General features: G+C 34.9%; 1 protein-coding gene across 2 annotated transcripts in view; it reads right to left on the reverse strand.

The window, feature by feature from the left end:
* The window catches only part of ple (tyrosine hydroxylase ple), a 133,646-nt gene that overhangs the window by 54,195 nt on the left and 62,639 nt on the right, over positions 1-16,812 (reverse strand). The window contains exons 2-5 of one of the 2 annotated variants that reach the window (XM_085807136.1): positions 5,695-5,829; positions 2,813-2,929; positions 2,373-2,553; positions 2,166-2,254 (exon numbers count right to left, since the gene is read on the reverse strand). In XM_085807136.1, the coding sequence (XP_085663262.1) occupies positions 2,166-2,254; positions 2,373-2,553; positions 2,813-2,929; positions 5,695-5,829 (522 nt within the window). The remainder of the gene's footprint in view (positions 1-2,165; positions 2,255-2,372; positions 2,554-2,812; positions 2,930-5,694; positions 5,830-16,812) is intronic. The other variant, XM_085807137.1, reaches the window with a different exon arrangement.

Raw genomic sequence — 16,812 nt, forward strand, 5'->3', positions numbered from 1 at the left:
GTTGGTGTCTTATTTTACTAGATTTTTTTGGAAGTTATGCGAAAGCACTAATTACAGTAAAATTTTTTTTTTTTTTTTTTTTTTAACTTAGATGAATTTTGAACTTATCTTTATCTATAGCAGTTTTAAACTTTAATCTTTGACGTTCCTTTTCGAACGTGGCCCGAGGATAAACGTGATGTGTAACACGATATGAATATCCATACACGTATTGAAGCACTGCTTTTCAAAATTTGTCAACAATTACTAGCAGTAAAAGTACTTCGAGTATATTGCGCAATATTTATTACATCAAAAGCCAACACTAAATCTCATTATTATTTTCCTAGTTTCCTAAGATTCCGAACCTCTTTAATTTTATATTTAAAATTTCTTTTTACGTTACAACGTACTGATATATATTTTCTTTAATCTTATATTACTTACATTAATTCAGAAGATGAAGTGTTTCTTACTACAGACTATTAAAATCTCCCATTAATATTAAAACGTAAATTTTAACTGATTGTTAAAGATTAATTTAGAAAAATAACGGGTGGCCATAATTAAACTGACAGTGCTCACAGTGTTCTGTAGTGCGATCTATTTGCGAGAATGACGCCACATTTTGTAGAAAGATTGAACAAGACCGGGGACGAAGGATTCCGCGAAAAAAAAAATAGTTCCAAAAAACACCACTAGGGGAATATTTGGCGCTGTGTAATAGAAAATAAAATGTTAACAAATGCAAATCAATACGGAAATTACCTTTTATTTTGCATTCAAATAAGGTTCAATGTGGCTGCCGTTGTTGTGGACCACATATTGCATTCTGTGCACAGTATGCACAACAGCAGAAAGTAACATGTCTGCAGGAATCTCCCGTACAGTCCGTGATATGTTATCCTTCAACGTAGCCAGGTCCTGGACCAGTCCTTGATACACCTTGGACTTAAGGTAACCCCATAGCCAGAAGTCGCATGGGGTAAGATCAGGCGACCGAGGTGGCCGTGCAGTTGGAAAGTAGCGGCTAATGAGTCTTTCTGTTGTGAATTTCTGCCGTAGCATCTGTTGCACTCGTACAGCAACGTGTGGAGGGGCTCCATCTTGCATGAAAATGATTTCCCCCAGGCATTGTCTTTGCTGAAGTGCCGGAATGACAAAGCTGTTCAACATGTGACGATATTTCTCTCCGGTAACAGAACAGGTTTCCGGTCCTGTCGGGGTAATGTTCTCATAGAAGAATGGACCTACGATAAATTCCGCTGTGAACCCACAGAGTTACCTTTGGTGATTGGTTTGGTTGGATAAATTCCGCTGTGAACCCAACAGTTACCTTTGGTGAATGTAGGGAAATGGCTGCGACTGCATGTGGTGATTTGTCATCCCAAATTCAGCAGTTCTGGGTATTCACAGTTCCATTCAGGTAAAAGTGGGGCTCGTCTCCCCATAAGATCATCCATTACGGCCAAGCATCACGGCCAAGCATCATCCACCTCCATTCTGGCAAGAAAGGTGAGAGCAAAATTCAATCGCTTATCATGGTCGGGGTACAGTAACTCCTGTACACGGCTGATCTTGTACGGATAGAAGTTGATAATCTTTCGTAAGATTTTCCATACCGTATTGTAAGGCATATCCATATTCCATAAGGCATATCCATATTCCATAAGGCATATCCATAATAAAAGGTAATTTTATTCCGTATTAATTTGCATTTGTTAACACTCTATTTTCTATTACACAGCGCCAAATTTCCCCTAGCGGTGACTTTTGGAACTAACTTTTTTTTTTCGCGGAATCCTTCGTCCCCCGTCTTGTTTAATCTTCCTACAAAATGTGGCGTCATTCTCGCAAATAGATCGCGCTACAGAACACTCTGAGCACTGTCAGTTTAATTATGGCCACCCGGTATTTACAGATTTGAAGACCTTTTTAACAACCTCATCCAGAGCTTTTGAAATTTTTTTTACATGATTATACCTCCTGAAAGGGAGAAAATGGCTGACAGTTTAGATGAAATATGAGTACTTCTTCAGATTAGTTTTGACATTTTTACAAATGGAGTAATATTTACGGAACTGTAGTAGGAAGCAATGAGAACTAAATAAAAGTAATTTTAATAAAATGAGTTTCGTATGTATCAATACATTCCTTCCAGAATTCCAACTGCTGCAAAATCTTACCGGATGATCATGATCCAACTCAGGTTCAAATTTCGTCATAATATGAGTACAAAAATCTAGATCGCTGATGTGCCGGGGAAACCAAGGGTCTATGGAATAAAATATTTCGGAATTAAATGAACAGAAAGTTTAATTAACAAATGACTTATTACAAATTTTGTAAATTAAAGCATCAATTATCAAAATACTGTGAAGAAATTAAAGTACCTTTGATACTTATTTTGTCTTCCACCAAGATATTGATATCCTCAACATAATTTCTTTTCAGATTCTTAATAATATGCAGTACTTTATCCTTCGTAGCGTTAAGTCTAACCAAGATGTCAAATTCAAATTCTTTTTTCTTAGAAGCTCTTGTTTCCAGGTGGACAATACAACCTTGACACGACTAAGGGCAAGAATTGAACAAATATAAAGTTACATACAAGGCAATTATTTGTTATATTATATTAATAATAAGTAGTTCTGCTTTAGCATATGTGATTTAACAATAAAACAAATAGCCTTCAAAAAGTTATGAGAGCTTTTAGAATGCATCCAGCAAGAGTACTTTTGTGATACATAATGCAATATAATAATATATAGTATACATTCAAGAAAGATATGTAACAGTTATCAATAAATCTGAAAAATATTCATTGACTGACTTGTATAATACTAAGAATTCTAGGAAGGGTATTAAAGCCATCCTTCAATGAAAGAACAAGGTTAACTTGCTGCGGTGAGAGAAGTGGCTCCTCAGGAATATCGCTCACTAGGAAAACCTAAATAAAAAGCTTATTTTAAAATGTTATTAAGGAAGGAGTAGTTAAAGCAGAAGTAATTTTAAGTAACTGTCCTTGTCATCTTTGTTTATAAATATCAAACTTATTGACCAATTTTAGCGTATTATACGCATTTTAAACACTTTAACTTTAAAAAGCAAAATTTTTTTAACCTAGTTACCAAGGGATATCTCTACTAAATGTTAAAAATATTACATGCTAGCTAATAAATATGTTTTTAAAAATTAATGTGTTTAAAAATAATGTGTTTAAAAGTTATACCCGTTTTTTAGCTTAAAAAAGGGGCGGAGAACACGAAAAAAAATGTATGTAATTTCATATAATTGCCACGACCTCCAGACATCTATCTTTTGGTAGGTTTATACTCCATTGATAAAATTTCTCTAGAGTAAAAAGAAAGTCTTAGAAAGCTTTTTTCGCATTCTTTATGTCATCGAAGATTTGGAAGTTGAGGGTGTTCTCTAATTATTAGAAGAGATAGTAGTCTAAAGGGCATAAGTTAGGGGAATACTCTGGATAGGCTAACCCTTTCCATTCAGAGTCCAGCAATTTTTGACGAGCATTTAAAACAGCATTAGATGAGGCATAATTATGGAGAAAGATGTCTTTGCGACTGATGAGTGCTAGCAGCTTAAAAGTCAATCCTGCTCTTCATCTATCCAACTGGAGTTAATAGAAGTCAGCCCTTATCTTTGATTACATCCGAGTTGGTTACTTCTTTGATATCCTATCATATGTGCTACTCTCATATAATTTTCACATCAGCCTGATTTTGTTGCGGATCTTTTGGAATAATATTAACTTCATTTTTAATGGCTAAAATAAGGGTGAACTTAAAATATTTATCATACTGATGCACAGGGACAATTTTACCATCATTTGAAGCCCGGCATTATAAAACTTAAAAAAAAAAAGCCTTCTCCCACCACGATGACTTGACAGACACTTTGAGATCTGTCGAGACCAAGTTTGAAACGGACTGGTCGGCTCAAATTCCCGATCTCAGTCTAATTGAACACTTGTGAGATGAGTTGGAATAGCCAAATCGTCTGCGACGGAGAATGCTTTCCTGCAAGAATTTTCGATAGGGATTTTAATCTAGAAACGGAGATAAATTCTTTTGGACATACATGAGAAGTTGACTGAAGACACGCACAGAAGAGACGAAATAGATATTGCGGCCAAAGATAGTCCAAGAACATATCGATTTTAGGAAATTAATGACATTTTTCTTTCTAACATATGCATGTTTTACACCGTATGTTTCCTACAGTGTTCAGATATTCGAAAATGGTAAAATAGAATATATTTCAATTAATTTTCTGTTTCACGAAAACCTACATTGCTTATTATAACACTCGCTTTTTAAAAAGTATGTAGTCTTTTCTTACAGAATAAAGAGAGACATAATATGTCTTACCAACCTGCATTTTTTTAATTCAAGAAGAGTTTCCTAGTTGCATATTTAAGTTTGTTAAAAGCGATATCTAACTTTGAAGACACTAGACTAAGTTTGGCACTGTAATCATAATATGTCTCTTAGACACGTCATTGTTAAAATGGGGTAAATATTCAACATATTTAAATTTACAGCTTAATTTTCATATTTATAATCTCATGCTGATCGAAGCTTCTCTTCTGTAAGGAGTTAATGGTATTTCTCTTGAGCGTGCCCTAATGACGTAATGGCATTTCCAAATATTATCTCAATTTTAGCTAATTCTTAGAAGTTCTGTAGTTCGAATCCTGATCAGAGCACGGTTGCTTTTTCACTCATCCTTTCCAAAGTGTAGTAGGCTGTACATTCTGACCTCCAAAGAAAACGAAACCGTTTATTATGATGAGAAATAAACTGCGAATAAATTACTTCAAGTTAGCAATGATTACTGTGTTCGAAAATCACCTAAGTTGGAAGCCAGTTCGATGGTTTATTGTTGAGTATGAAAATCATCTATAATTACTTTGGATAAAGAAAAGTGCAGAACGACTGCTATACAGCGATTCCATTGGCAATCAGAAAACTTAAGATCAGGAACACAGATAGAGTTACATGTAGCGAAAATCTTCCATTCAGTAACTGCCGACAAATCGTTCAAAATATTTATATTTTGAATTATTTTAAGTTAAAATTAGAAGATTCACTTATAAAACTTTTATGTTAGAAATAATAAAATGCCATAAAAAAGACCAGCTTCTAGAGATATTTTTACTTTTAAATAAATCATTTATTGCGTAGGAATAAAATATCAGTGTCCAAGTTGCTGTAAAATTTTGCCAGGAGAAAAAGTCCACTATGAAAGGTGAAAATATCCGAGAAAAAGTACTTAAAAAAGTACAAAGTGGAACAAGTTTGGGATTTGCCATGCCATTTTTAGTCAAAATGCTATCTCAACAATATCGGTGAATATTACGGTTGTTTTATGTTGCAAAGTAGAAAATTAAACACATTTTTTAAATAGTACTTATAATTTGTTTACCAAAATATGATACTTTAAAAAATAAAATGAAACTAAATTACATATAAAACTGCTGTCTAAATTAATAAGTAATCTATCTCAAGAAAAATAAAAAATCTCAATTTTAGTCTTATTCGAGGTAAGATTTTGTTTGAAAAAATGTATTAATTAAATTACTCCTTTACTTAAAAGTAACTTTACGAAATAAGTTAATAAAAGAAAGTCATTTTAGATGCAATACTCATATCAAATTCCATAAAATTCTATGTAAATTATTTGAATGCTAACCTCTTCTTCTGATAAATCTTCGTCTTCAGATTTTTTTCTCGCCTCTAAAATCCACGATTCTTTAGCTTCTTTATTCTTCACAGTTTCAAACTTTGCATCCCCAACAAGAGAGCGTCTTCTTGAAGGATAGCCATGCTAATAAAAAATACACATAACAAATATAAATATACTATATATTGTTTTAGAAAAATACAAAATATAGTGAGTTTTTAATCAAATGACATTCAGAACTTTTCGATTTAAAGTGATAATACTCTAGCCCTAGAGTTAAGTATTGTAGCTTGAAATGTATGAATAACAGGGGTGCAAGCATTGCAATAGAAATATCAACTGTGTTCTGCATGTTGAGCAAAACTGTACCTTTCGCATAAAATAAAGTGCGTTGGCCATTAATATAACATCTAGTTCTGCAATTAGTCAGATGTTTTACAATTTGCTTTATATTTTGTGCAAATTTTTAAGTAATTTAGCATTTTTTGATGTCTTCTGAAGCTATCTTTTAATGGTTAAATATTTTTGAAACAATTAATATTAATGCCACTGAAAGACACTAGTCCGGATCGTAAATTTTAGTTTAACGTCTATTAGCGATAAGAAAATACAGTCAGCTAACCATTGCCTAAGGCCGATACGATAGATCAGCAGTAAAACATATAAAGTGCATGGTAATGAAGTACACTATAAACATTTAATGCATGTATGCATAAAATACTACAAAAAGTGTAACAGCTCCAAATATGCAGGAGTGGCATAAAGCAGTGTGCAGCAACTCTCGTCCAACGCATTTTGGAATATGCAAGTGAGAGCAGGTAACTTGCTATTGTTCAGCAAATGCTACGTCATGTATGCTGTTTTCAATGAATTTCACAAATCCTTGCATTTTATAGTATAAAGTGCAATTCTTTAAACTCCTGCTCGCCTAATATTCTCTAGCTTTGATGCTGGTTCAGGTTCGCGGAATCTCTACTAAAGAAAACTCAAATGTATAGTTTTTTTCTCTGAATCTATCATGTCTGCTCAAGTAAACAAATTACCCTTTGGTGAGACCAAACCTACCTTAACAAGCAGAAATCTAAACCCTGCTCTGCAAAGAAACAAGTGAAAAGTCAGTACCACTGAGCCGAGGGCTATCGAGACTGTGAGTATGAAGACTTAATTCCCCCTGTCATTTTCCTGAAGAATTCTCTACTCATACAAATAATTCCTCATAGTTTCTTTCTGAACACTGGTAGTTCGATTCTAAGTATCCGGGCTGGCTGCATGGGAGTTTCGTGGTTTTCCGCATGAGAGATATGTGGATACGAGCCTGTTCCTCTTAGAAAGTCCTCCGTGAAGGCATCCCTCCTCTTAGACAGATAGCCTTCACGTGCTCAGCCATAATCAAGTAAACCAAGCCAATCTGATAGTTTTTATTTAGGAAATATTTGCGATATGAAAGTTGTAAGAGACTGCTTAATTTTCTACACGAGAGAGAGCTTCCCATTTGTCCTGCCGAAATACCATCCAAGTCATTATCTAATACTCCCAAGTATCGAAATGAAGTGGAGTCATAAAACCACTGATATCTTAAGCAAGAAAGGGTGCATTGGAGAATTACGTTCCATAGGCCTGAGCTACCTGTTCTTAAATAAAATTAAAAGTGCATATTCATACAGCTGCATATGCTGATGACATTTTAGTGGCATGCAACAAAACTGAATCAGTTTAAGTGAGCAAACAAACATTTGAACAATTCTTTCGGGCTTCTGAAACGTCACTATATACTCAGATAAAAACTGAAAAAGAGAATGGATGAAGTTTCAGAGCAGGAAAGCTCTGCACAAAGGAGTGTTATCTATCTGTAAATATTTTCAGCTATTTTATCGATGGCTAGGGATTCACCAGTGAGTAAGCTGTAAACTGGCTGAAACCAGGTAATTCGACTAGCATTCAAATCCCAGCGAACAGAGTGGCTGCATGGGCGTTTTCATAGCTTTCCTTGTGTTCAACGTCAATAAGAAGTGGTTTCTCTGAAAACTCCTCCATGTAGGCAGATAACCCTCGCGAACTTTGCTATAACCCAGTCCAATTTGTGTATGTTTCCATCTTTCAAATACAAGTAACTTTTTAAAGGAATATATTTATAAAAACTTTAAGGATTTCAAACTCTCTTTTGTTTGCATACACACCTGATATTTCCAATTATTTCAATAAAATATATACCTGGGAAGTGTGTATATGTAACAGCAACTCATAAAATTTTCTTTCATCTAATTATAAGAAGAAAAATATTTAACTTCATTTCAACTTTCTCTCCTTTCGTATTTGATTAAAAATTACATTCAGAGAAGTTTTACTTAGAAGATATATGATGCATGTCAGTAACTGCATTGTTTCAAATATAGTCTAAGTAGGTGCAAGACTGGCAGCGATTTAAATTGTACCACCGTAATTTTAAGTTGAACACAAATATAAATGAATATATGTATAAACTGAATTATATACAGTTAGTAAATGATGCCAAAGCTTTCAGAATGAGTACTCCGACACATATGATGTTGACATAGCCTTTTTTTCTGATTAAAATTAATCAAAGCAAATGTGTACGTTTAAACAATTTACATTCTATCCAAAAACTGCGGGAAAATTATATGGAATATCATGTTCAGTTGCATTTTCAAAACATCAAATTTCGAAATACGCATGTAGATAATATACTCAAGCACAAATGTTATTTCGATGTACATTTTCAATTTATAGGATTGGTGCAGAAAACAGTCATAACCAACTTAGTTCAAAATAAAATATAAAAATACTCATAAATTAAATTTGCTTGGAGATTTAATATTAAAAACCAGCTGATTATTTTAATAGTTACTTTCAAATATCGGAATACATTTGACCATAAGCTTAATTTTTAAGCTGATGGTAAAAACATTGTAAACAGGCTACTATGAACAGTACAATGGTTAACGCTGCTGGCTGCCGTATCGATGGGCCCAAGCTCAAATACCCTGGAAGGCTTGGATGTTTGTAAGTGTATAGCATTTCTACGATATGCGAGCACTCAAAATACTGACTAGCCGAAAATCCTGCCCAAAAGCTTGATGGTAGAAAAAGTGGGTTGGGAGATAATCTAATGCATCCCCGAGGTATTCTTCATCAAAATTGGGACGGAACTTATCTGTTTTCCCAGGTGCAAATTTTTCCTTCTGTGATAGACTTATAAGGTATTTCTCCACTTATAAGGTATTTCTCCACTTATAAGGTAACGTGCCTTCCTCGTGTAGTGGTCTGCACGCTCAGCCCGTATTTGAGAGGTCTGTGGTTCGATTCCCGGCGAGGGCATTGATCATTTTTTATCTCTCCTGCTTCCAAGTAACCTAATGTCTCTACACATTTTGGACAGCGCTTTCGATTATGAAGCGGCTAATGACCGAAGAGCATTGGCTGTTTTCAATTAATGCATTTAATTAGAAGAATCCGGCTATTTGAAGCAACGATTCTACATTGCAAATATTACCGGTATATATTGCTATTCATTGGAAATTATATTTGATATTAAATTAAAAAAGTCCTTACTAATTCTGACTTAGGTTAGGATATTTGAAACCGGTAAAGCACACTAAAGCTGCCTAAGAGAAAGGAGACTTTCGTGAAGGATTTTTAAAGAAAGTTAGCTTGTATTCACGCTACCCCTAGGGAAAACCACCCACGCAGATCACCCGTTCCTCTAGGTTTGAAGTCAGGTCAAACTGCCTCTATTTAATAGTCTTAATTACTCAGCCACAGGTTGGGGGGGTCAGATAACTGATTCTAATCATTCAGATTTGGATGATTTCGATTAAACAGGTATTCAGTATTTGGCTCAGTTCTCGCAATTAACATAAAAAAAATTCCTGTCTTAGCTAGGGATTGCAAGATTACCGATTTCTCTTTCACTACCCATATTACTGAAAGTGAATATCTCTATTACCGAAAATACAGCTATATAATAAACACTCATATGGAAAAGTAATTGATACTGTATTTTATGTAACTTTAAAACTCATTCAGTAGTAATGACATTTGTATGAAATATGTTAGTAAAACACACTAATAAATTTTGGGGCAAAAATCGTTTATTTCATTTTGGCCACTATAATGCACTCGAAAATATGCAAATAATTTAATGTTTCATCAGCTCGTTGTGATCAAATTTTAGTTCGTAAGTAAGCTTGGAATAGAAAATGTTTGAGCAAGCACTTGTAAATTTAATTTTTTACAAGTGAATGTAATCTAAATATTATTATTACCAAATGTTTTCTTTCCTCCTCTCGTTTCGAACATCTTCAGAAACATTATTTGTAACCAAAATACCATTTGTTAATTATCTATTCATGTTCTTTTAAAAAAGTCGCATTTATTGACTATAGGGACTTCTGTAACATCGCATTCCTATCATTGTTCAGGGCATATGAATTTTGTTTTTCATGCTATAGCTCTATAATTTCTACAGTAACTAATTAGTGGTCTCTGATGTGACACTAAATGAATAAATTCAGCAGTTTAATTAAATTCTTCACAGTTGAGGAAAATAAAACATTTAAACAAGTAGTTCATTCTTTTTCCATTAATCCCACATATAATTTGCAGCTTATTTATTGTTAATAACTTATTTAGCATTTTACCAAATTAACTAATATTTTTTAATTGCTATGGAAATGCATTTGTACCTCCCACCAAGGTAAGTGAGGAAGTATACATAAGGAAGGTAATGTTTCTGGTTCAAAAATTCGGTAGTGAGATTTCAGTGAATAAGCACGAATTAGGATCCCCACAACACGTTTTTACTATTTTTACAATGATATCTGCTGTGTGTATGCTTGTGATGCCTTTTTTTCTCCACGGTAACTCTTGCATCAAACTTCCAGGTATCCGTTTCAAAGTGTCCATTTTAAACATATTATAACCATTTAATTTTCTTTAATTAAGAACCAATTGAATTATATATTATTCAACCGCACAATAAAATTAAGGTTTTTAAAAAGCAAAAGGGCGAACGTTTAAGCATGTTGGCATAAATTTAGTAAAACCAGTTTTTACACATGGCCAATTATATCAAACACAATATAACAAAATTTTTCATTAAAGACCCTTCTATTTATTCAAACAACAAATTAGATTTTAATTTCAAACGATTAACCGGAACTTACTAAAGGTCGTTACTATTAATTTGCAGGATGTCATGTGCTGGACACATGAGATTCTTTCAAATAATTGTAATGATAAACCGTTAATGCAATCCGTTATGTTTCGGCCTAGTAAGTGAAATTGTTTAAATGCTACAGTATCCATTAACGAAGGACTGCACCCCTTTACCTAGGACTGGATTTAGCCAAACCTTAGATTACCTCTGTTAAGTAGATGTAGTTGCTTCACTGTAATGTTTATGTGTTAGTCATGTCTTACTGATGAAAAATAAGGTTAGATTTGGTTATTTGAATACAGAAAAGCAGACAAGGGTTATTAGCGTAAGGGCAGGGATGCCTTTACGTATTAAAGAAAACTGCCTCATATTCACGTTACAAACGAGTAAAATTACAAAAGCTGTTATGCAGCCAAGTCGTTTGTCAAGATTTGAACCCCAATTGAACTACCAGTATTTAACTCGAATTAAAATTGTAGAAGGTTGTGAAAATTATGAACAATATTTTCAATTTGTTAGACAGGGTATTTTAAACCTTCGATTATTTTGCAGTGTAAGAACAATTGATATTTTTCACTCGCAGTTTTCTCGAATTTAAATAAAAAATAAAAATGTAATTATTTTATTTCATTTCGTATACAATAAGAAATGACTGTATATGAATTCGTGTTATAACTCTTACTACATCCCGAGTTTATGAGAGTATTGGAAACTCTTTATGCTTAAAGAAATTTTACAATCTCTGTGTCCAGATGATCCTTCTTTATCAGAAAACACAGATGTCACCCACAATCAATAAAATAATTAGCTAACCGTATTCAAAAAATGGTGTTTTTATACTTTGTAAATAAAGTTGTAAAGAGAAATTATTGCCAGATTTAGCTACCAAGTCGTTACTTTGAAGTAATCTGTGTAATATCAGTCAGACTTATATTATTTTTAATCAAGAGTCAGAGAAAAATAAAACTAATTTCTTAAAAATTAAAGCCGCAATCAATGAATGTTTGGAAACGATCTAATGACATTATCATCTCATCAATTAGACAGATTAGTGCTCCTGGAAATGAGATAACTAAAAGAATCAAAGTACTCAATTTCAATTCTTTCCATTCCCAACTGAATAAAAAATAAATAAAAATGAAGCGTTTCTACAAACTTCAGGCTAAGAAGAGCATAATGTGGATCATTTGTCAACTGCGACACGACGAAAACCACCTGTCGAGTTTTTACTGTACTGAGCTGTTCAAAATCCCCAAACCAATTACTTTAACTCGATAGCTTTCTCCACTCACGCCTTAGCATTGGGAGTTTTCAGCGACAAATATTTTGCTTTTGTACTGGCATTGCTCCTGTGATATTCACCCACACGCAGATATTGATAACCTCTTCATTCAAGCGTGAAAAAAAAGCCATTATTTTTAAAAAGTTACAGCTCGTGCGAAAAACGTAAAGTAATCGCTGAAGTAGTCTCTGAAGAGCTATACAATACCGCCTCATAAAGTTATAAGGCTTTGAAATATTTTTAAAATACAGATATCAAAGAGAGCTCCAAGTCAGAGAGTTAAATCTGAATTATAAAAGTAAAGATGGCTAAAGGTAACAAATAATAATAATAAAAGCTAATGTTTCGACTGGTTGAAAGGATACAGTGAATGGTATGTCTATCATCAGAAATTTCAGTAAATTGTGAAACTATACTTCAATTTCTTGGTGAGGTTGTAAGGAATTCCCGTGCATGCATTTCTGGTATGCATGATTATCCCGTCCTGCTGGCAATCTTAAGATCTGTGATTCGTATCCTTGCAGGAACGCAGTTCACATTTCACATTCCTAGCTTCTAAAAAAAGGGTCTTAAACTACTTCTTATCGTTTCTACAGTGAGTGAGTGAGTGAGTGAGCGCCACCAAGGAAGACCACTGACCTGGCCTTAGCCTCACAGTGTGTTATCTTCCTGGCAGAAACCATCTACTCTCTGCTCCATCCTGCTCCGGGAACGCAGCCGAATAGACGGCAAAGAGCCTCATAAAGTCTACATATAAGCTTGGATGTTGTTGTACGGGGAAAGAGTATCCTGTTAGGAACTACTTAAAATTAAACAAAGAAGCAATCAAAAGACTGTTAAGAATCGCTGTTAGAATAGACAGAAACTTGTGTTAGATAAAGTAAAGATAGGAGGACTTTGCCTGAAAAATTAACTGCCGTGGATTTTCTGGACTTGCTAAATGTCTACATGCGGGTGCTTATCCTGACACAACTGTCATATCTTTATGGGGCTTCTGTGAAATCGTTGGTCCTGCATGGAGGAAAGTTGTAACCTATTAAATTATTGCACATAGTAAACTTAAAAATAAATAAATAAATAAATAAAAAATAAAAAAATAATAAAGAGAGAGATTAAAAGATGATTAAAAAAATCCTAGCGCCCAAACATAATTTAACGCAATTTACTTTCCACGTGCCTGACTCTTATGTAGGAACATTTAAAAGAATGGGTACCTGTTATCACTAAGATAACAAATTCCTGCATAATTTAGTTCTTTGCGCATACTTAAACTGTAGTTGTTTTACAAATTGAACCATTCACCTACATTTTCTTTCGTAGTACTTGCAGACAGGATAATGCATACATAAGTACAAAACTGAATATTAAAGTGAAAAACTAACATGATACTGAGTACAGAAATACAGAAAGCTTATCCCTAATGCCTGCATACATAATACATGAAAACTAAAAATAAAACTGATAAGCATAATACATAAAACTGATCATTAAGTACTGCTATGTAGTCTAAATCCTAGCCAAGTACGAACTGACCTTCATAGTACATGCTGAGAAGGAATAAATACAGACTTGAGTACTTTAAAGTGAACATAAACAGAAAAGTACAGCACCATACTCAGTAAAACTGATATCTGATTCCAAACACTTGAATACATAATGCTGATACATAATTACAAAGAGAAACTTACCTACATTAATTCCATAGTTAGTTTTATCACCTTAGAACATGCACATAATTTATACAAAACATAATTAAGCACGTAATGCTGATCACTAGGGAAGAGATTCAAACATGCAATTGATCACATAAATACAGATATTTCTTCCCTAAAATTTGCATAAAAAGTTAAATATTTATTAAAATTAAGAAGGCAAAAATGCCATACCAATAATAATATCATTCATAAACTTGAGGTGATAACATAAGTTGCCCTTGCCCTTCTTGAACCTATTTATCATAAACTTGTAATTTAAATACACGATTAGTAAGTGTAGGAAAAACTCATTGCTGTTGAAGATTTTACTGGCACGATCTGGTCTTGCGAGTCCTAGACCTGTACATTAATTGCAAAAGTAAACATTATAAAGAATATAGGCAGGTTGTTGCCATAGTCCTAATTATCTAAGTTAGTCTTGGGTTGAGAGGTTCGAGGTGTGTGCCCAGATTGATTTAGTGTGATTTATACATTTTATGATTCAGAGCGCTAAGCACTTGATTATTTCTATTTGGGGACACTTATCGTCGTATTAGAGAATACTTTCTCTGACAATGGCTGATTACCGCTTGTAGCTTTTTATTTGCTGTTTTGTTTGTTCTCATATTTGCCGCCCATTGTGGCCAGTAAGCTTGACTTGGCTTTCTTATATGGTACTGTGCCGTGTTTGTGCAGTGGAAGACGTAGTGGTCTGGATCCCCCACCTCTCCACATTGACATCTTTCTGTGTCACTCAGGCTGAATCTATGCAGATAGGTCAGGAATGGGCCATGACCTGTATAAAACTGTGTCTGACTACCACTATTGCAGTTTAACTCTAGCGTTGTTTTGGGGAAGAACATATATGTTCTCCTTCCTGTAACTGCTGTGTCCCTTCTGGCTTGCCATCTGTCTATCAGTTGTTTTAGAGTGATCTTTTTGAGATGAGACCTAGGTAATTTATCTGGCAGTTCTGTTCTTGAGACCTCCTTTGCCGCTTCTTTTGCCAAGGTGTCTGCTTCCTCATTGCCTTTAATGCCCACGTGAGCCGGAACCCACGTGAGGCATGGCCTTTCTGATGGTAGAAGACTGAGGAGGATTTTTCTAATTTCTTGGACATACTGGCTTCTACTTTTGTAACCTTTGATTGCGTCAAGGCTAGAGGCAGAATCACTGTAAATAGTAATGTGGATAAGTCTGTTCCTCTTCACATAATTAATTGCTGCTTTAAGTGCTGCTAGCTCAGCTTGGAATACTGAGTTCCTACTGCCAAGTTTTCTTTTCCATTTATATACAGCTGTATTACCTTTTAGAACGCAGAAGGCACTGCCAGTACCCGTCTCGGTTTTTGAGCCATCTGTAAATATAGCTGTGTGGTTATCTTTTGGTGTCACATAGTTGCCTAGAATACACTTTTTTAGATGCGTTTCAGCCGGATGTCCTTGCGTCACTGGCTTGTGTTTTTCAAAGTCTTCAGCAAAGTGGTGTTGTTCCCATAGAACTCCATCCTCACCTAGCCTTAACACTCTTTCAATTAACGACTCCCTTTCCGCTTGCAGGTCTAGCGGAGGAATTTCTGCTAGAACCTGCAGAGCTGTCGTTGAAGTAGTTCTGTAGCCCTTGCAGACGAGCAAGAGTTGCAGCCTTTGCATGGACAGGAGTAATCTACGCATGCTTACGTTGAGTGTATTTCCCCAGATCGCTACGCCGTAGAGAACAATTCTTTCTGTTATTGCTTGGTACCACCTCTTAAGCACCCATGGTGGTGCTCCCCACTGCAGTCCTGTTGTGCGTAGCATTGTGTTTGTGAGTGCGATACATCTTTTCCTAAGTTCTTTTAAGTGGGGAATCCAAGAGAGATTATTGTTGAGGATAAATCCTAGGTATTTTATGTTTGAAGAGCATTTTATTGAGCTACCGTTGAGTCTAATGGTAGGATTTCTTTTCATTACTCTTTTACGCCCTATAAATAGCATGGTAGTTTTTTCTGCTGAGATCGTAAGTTTATGTGTTTGTGCCCACTCTAAGAACCTATTTAGTGCATTTTGTGTAATTTTCTCGATATTCTTTCTTCCCGAAGTTACTAGAAGGAAATCATCCGCAAAAGCTTGCAGATGTATTTCGCTCTCCATCTCAAAAATTTGGAACGCTGAATTAGCTACTAGGTTCCACAGGGTTGGCCCTAGACAGGAACCCTGTGGACAGCCTTTCTCCAGTTTATGCTGGATTATTCCATCGTTTGTAGTTACTTGAACTTGTCTGTATTCAAGGTAGCTCCTTATCAACTTTAAGATCTGAATCGGGCAGTTGATTGAATCGAATTCTTTTGTTACATCAGGCCACCAGACATTATCGAAGGCTCCCTTTATGTCAATAGATATTATTATTGAGTGATTGTCTTCCTCTCTGTTCTTTTTCAGCACTTTCAGGAGATCTGCTACTGCCTGTTCCGTAGATATTCCTTCACGGAAGCCATACTGTTTTTTATTAATTACTGAACTTTTATTCAGGAAATAATTTAGCCTCATTAGAATGATTTTTTCTGGAACTTTGCTAATTGTGGGTAGGAGACTTACCGGGCGGTAGGAGGTCGGATCCGAGGGATCTTTCCCCTTTTTGTGAAACAGAGCGATCTCTGCCAGCTTCATATCTTTCGGAAAGTGTCCTACTTTCCAGCATGCTTTGCAGACTGAGTGGATCAGCTCTGGAAACTCATTATGCAATGCCTTGAGTATTATATTGTCTAGGCCATCCGGCCCCGGTGCCTTTGGCGCTCGAATGAAACATGTAGTGGAAGTTAACTACTCATCATCATTTGGGTTTACTCAGCTAGGTTTCGTGGCTCTCTCTAATCGCCTCTTAAATGAAGGGGGGAGAATGCATGGAATTATCTCATTATTTTCTACATGCTTGATCGTGTAGGTGGTAAACATATCCAACAAGCTACTCAAAGGTCCTTTTTTGTGAAACTGATT

The sequence above is a fragment of the Stegodyphus dumicola genome, chromosome X1, assembly GCF_044657685.1.
Source record: "Stegodyphus dumicola isolate Sdum_Otavi_A_Nest chromosome X1, ASM4465768v1".
Classification (NCBI taxonomy): domain Eukaryota; kingdom Metazoa; phylum Arthropoda; class Arachnida; order Araneae; family Eresidae; genus Stegodyphus; species Stegodyphus dumicola.